Source organism: Peromyscus californicus, unplaced genomic scaffold, assembly GCF_007827085.1.
Source record: "Peromyscus californicus insignis strain IS unplaced genomic scaffold, ASM782708v3 Scaffold_4__1_contigs__length_199733344, whole genome shotgun sequence".
Taxonomy (NCBI): domain Eukaryota; kingdom Metazoa; phylum Chordata; class Mammalia; order Rodentia; family Cricetidae; genus Peromyscus; species Peromyscus californicus.
The window spans coordinates 198061089-198065533 of record NW_026294562.1 but is presented as its reverse complement, the minus strand read 5'-3'; the positions used below and the strand labels follow the sequence as shown (position 1 = coordinate 198065533).

General features: G+C 35.8%; 1 protein-coding gene across 1 annotated transcript; it reads right to left on the bottom strand.

Annotated features, from left to right (window-relative positions):
- LOC128124347 (vomeronasal type-1 receptor 4-like) lies at positions 1-2212 on the bottom strand. The gene has a single exon (XM_052760486.1). The coding sequence runs from the start codon at positions 931-933 to the stop codon at positions 1-3; it is 933 nt and encodes a 310-aa protein (XP_052616446.1). The 5' UTR covers positions 934-2212.
- Between the last annotated feature and the right edge of the window lie 2233 nt (positions 2213-4445).

Below are 4445 nucleotides of genomic sequence, written 5' to 3'. Positions count from 1 at the left end.
CTATGAAACAATTACTGGATTTTTTATATTACCTATGCTGAATAAGCAGAATCTGAGCACAGTGAAGTTACAATTCATAAGAAAAGGGCACAAAGTGGGAAAACACATAGAAATAATGGCTGTGATGTTCATCAACCACAAACTGGGTTTAGATAGAACAGCAATGAAACCTTGTAATATAGAGGAAAGGGTATAAAAAGCTATATAAGAAGACACCAGAACCAGGATGCTCTGTGTGGCTCTAGCCTCAGGGGAGGTTCTGAGGGAATCTTGAGTGCTCCGAATGTGTTGAATGTGCTGCTTGTGTCTGTACAGAATGGTAATCATGGAGCCACTAGACCAGATGATGAGCACAGAAAACAAGACTTCAGGGAAGACCAGCAATGTTGTGTACAGTGATTCTACAATTTTATCACGACCCCAAGAGGAGCAGTATGCAAAATCTCTTTTCTCTGTTGCATTTTTGTGACTCCTTTTGATATGCACTAACACAGGGAAAATGAAATTTATGGCACTGTGCATCACCCAGTAGATAGAAATACAGAGGCTGATGTAGTTTGGAGATTTGAATTTAAAATTCTTCCAAAAGGATTTATTAGGGCTGATGGTGATGGCCTGATAGACACTCAAGAGGCATGTAGTTCCCATAGACATGCTTCTGCCAAGTCTTTGAATATATAAAAAAAGTTTGCATATAAAATCATTGAAGAATTGTTTCATCCCAAAAGCTGCCATTGTATTGGGAACTCCTTTAGAGAGAATGATCAAAAAGTTGGCTGTGATTAAATGTGTGAGGATCAAATCTGTAGGCTTCAATGTGTGTTCATTATGGTAAATAATTATATAGTTTAAAAGAAGGGCAAGATTTCCCAGAATTCCAACTGTACTTTGTATTAAGAACATTATTCTTATTGTAAAATTCCTCAAGTCCATTTTGTCATTTAACAACTTTTCTTTAAGTTATAACAAAAATTACATCTCTGAGCAAAATGATGAATTCAACATTTTATTGCCTAGGATATCAGTACGGGAAGAATCACTTGAGTTCAGGGAAATAAAGCCAATGTGTGCAGTGTAGCAAGATTCAGCCTAAAATGCCAAATATTTTTGCAAAAATAATTACTCTCATTAGGACTGCTTTTAGTCTGCAAAGGCACACATTTATAAAGTAAATAACCAATTGTCTTTCTTTGAATATTCAGCATTTAGAACACAGCATTATTACCCTGGTAAAAGCAATTACTCTTCTCTGAAAATGAAGAGAACACTAAATTGTCTATTTTAAGGATAAACTTTGATAATCACTCATATGAGAAAAGAAGAGATTTTATATAAATGTCTGTACCAGAAAATAAATCCATTCTGAGATTTCTCATCAAAAGTTTAAATATAAATAATAAAATGTTATAACCACAATGTACATATTTCTCAGTGCTGAAGCAATACAATATTTATTACCTAGCATAAAATGTACTAATCATAAGATTCAAATATCAAATTGAATGATGTTATGTTGAAAGTTAGTGCTAATTCATTTTCCCCTGCACACTCTCATGTGCTAAAGATACCAACAAATAAATATTTAAAAAGAAACTATTAGTGAAAAGAAATGTGAGCTGGAAGAAAGGTACCTTGGATTTGTCTGAAGGGCTGCTGGCATTTTTCTTTTGAATGATTTTATAGAACCAGAGACCCACATCATAAGGCCAAGCATGAAACATCCATGAATATTAACAATGAGGATATAATTAAAACAACATAGTGTTCAATCAATAATTTGTAATGTAGAGGAAAATTTTACATTTCTTGATTTTTGGTCTCTATTAGATAAAGAAACAGGTACAATAAGTGAAATTCACCAGAATATGAAATCTTGCAGGTGTCAGTTGAAAGTCCAGCACAGTTGGCATCATTGTTACTCACCCTCATGGAGTTCCTGGTTTGCTGTGATTACTGAACACACACAAAGTGATGGTGCTGATTAGTCCATCATGCCAGATCTTGCAGAACAAGAAAATAATGCTGAAACAATGAAAATGTCCAATATAAGACCTGCCAAAACCTTTAGACATCTGGAAAGACAGTGACTGGAAAGTGAGATACACCATGTGTTGGAAAACCAAGTGTAATAACCTTAACTCATATTCAGTGTATAAAAGGAGGAGGTGATATGCAGAAGAAAGATATCATCCAGCATTCCCTCTTCATCCTGAGAGTCTCTGGACCATTCCTACTTCCCAATCCCTAGAATCATTCTGCCAGTTTCCTGTGACACTTGTCTTTAGATTCTATACAGAGTTTAAGATTCTGCAGAAGAGCACTCAATGTGGTGACATTTATCACATCAACTGAAGTCATGTATTCTCACTGATAAGGACTAACTTAAGGCTTTATTATGGTAGGAGGCTCACTGCAATTAAATTTAAAACTTGCAAACAAAATTTGCAATCTTGTTCCTATAACATCTTCTATGATTTTCATTAATGTGTCATGTGAAAGATGGTGTTCCATTCATTGTCAAGACATGGTCTTAGACAATGTTTCATCAAGGATTTTCAAAATGCTTAACAGTTATGAGCAGTAGGGAGAATTGAGGAATGTGAACACAAAAAGGCTTCATGTAACAAGACCTGTAGTGTTGGGCTCAACAGTCCTATTTAAGAAACATTTTCAATTCTCAGTTCATACATAGATTGATTCATAATTTGTCATTGAATCCTAACTTTCTGACATTATAAAACAATGCAGAGTTAACTTATTATCCAATGCTATAGAGACCTCCCTTGTCAAAACTCGATTTCAAAAAAGCAACATAGACCCAGTGTTTACTATTTGCAAGACATAATGGCAAAAACAGTGGAATCAGTCAAATGAATTGCTGAACAATGTTACATTTGATGAATACAGGTGAGTTGATTTGTATGGGAGCATTACATAATATTAGTTATGTGTACAAGCTCAGAAAACAGCTCTGAATTTTCAGTTGCTTTTATCAGAGCACAGAAAGTCTTCATCTCCACTAACAGAATTTGCTCTACATCTGTTTTTACCCCAGAATTCATTCTCCATATTTGAGCACTTACAAAATCTCCATTCTTTTTTTAATCTGTCTTTGAAGCTGAAATACAAATGCTCACTTGCCTCCTGCTTTCTCAGGAGCCTTCTCTCGGTCTGAAGCTCCTGTCATCCTGGTAGCCAGCACTGTGGATGAAGACAGCATTTCAAGCTGAGATAAAGGTCTAGATCTCTATGACCTCATGTCCCTTCTGAACTACAGTCTTCATTTCACCCACAATGGCAATGACAGTGTTGGCTTTGGGAGGAGGAACTCTGAAACTTTTCTCCAGTTTCTAATTGCCAAAAACAATTATGAGTTTCTTGTGAGTGTCTCTAGGGGAACCAAGTACTTGGGAGAGCCTCTTCCATTTTCTCTTTCCTTGAAGGCTCAGGAGGAGGGTAGGTATAGGGCACATCAGTGTCTGTTATGCAAGAGTCTTGCAAAGAACTTTGCATCCTATTGGACTCCAGGCTTTTCTGGGCCCTTACTCCAAAAGCCAAGTTAATTATTTCTTGTCATATCTTATAGCTGCCCCATTTTCTAGTACTCAGCAGAGCAAAGTTGTCAGCAATTCATAATTATGTAATGATGTATCAGTAAAATAAAAAACATGATGTCATAATCTGCATTAGGAATCAGTGCCAAGTTTGGTGGTACACTTCTTTGATCCTGGCACTAAGGGTCAGGTAGATATCTAAATTCAAGACCAGTGTGGTCTTTATAACAAGTTCAAACATAGCCAGAGCTGCATACCCAGAAAAACCATGTGTCAAAGTCAAAGCAAGACAAGAAAAGAAAAAAGAAATCAATTAGAAATTAACTAGAAATCACACTAAACATATGCTAGCAAAAGTTAGAAACATTACCCCAAAAGTAACAGGCTGTCTGAGCACAGCCCAATTCTTTAAATGAATTGAATGGAACAATCTATAGTAATTAAAAAATAAAGAACATTCATGGCTGAGCAAATAAAACATAAATATCTGGAGCTTTAACATTATACTTCTTCCTATAAGCATGCCCCTTTGAGGGTTTTAGAAAGCAAATGTTAGAAAGTCTCAGTCCACACTACCCAACAACATTTTTTGCCCATCCATAGTGCTCAGCTCCCAGAAATCCCTGAGATTCTTTAATTCATGAGAATGATTTGGAAGCACAGAAAACTGTTGAGAGAATTATAGGGAAAGAGGAGTGGTTAAAAATTGCCAATGGAAAAGAGATGGAGAGCAGAATACAGGCAACGTTGTTGTATATAATGAATAAAAAAAAATTCCCCCAATAATGTGCTCCACCACTAATGTACACCTCAGATAAAAGCAGTTTAGCTGAAAAGATGGAGATCACTGATAGGCTGTTGTAGGGAATAACGAAGTATTCAGTTCTTATA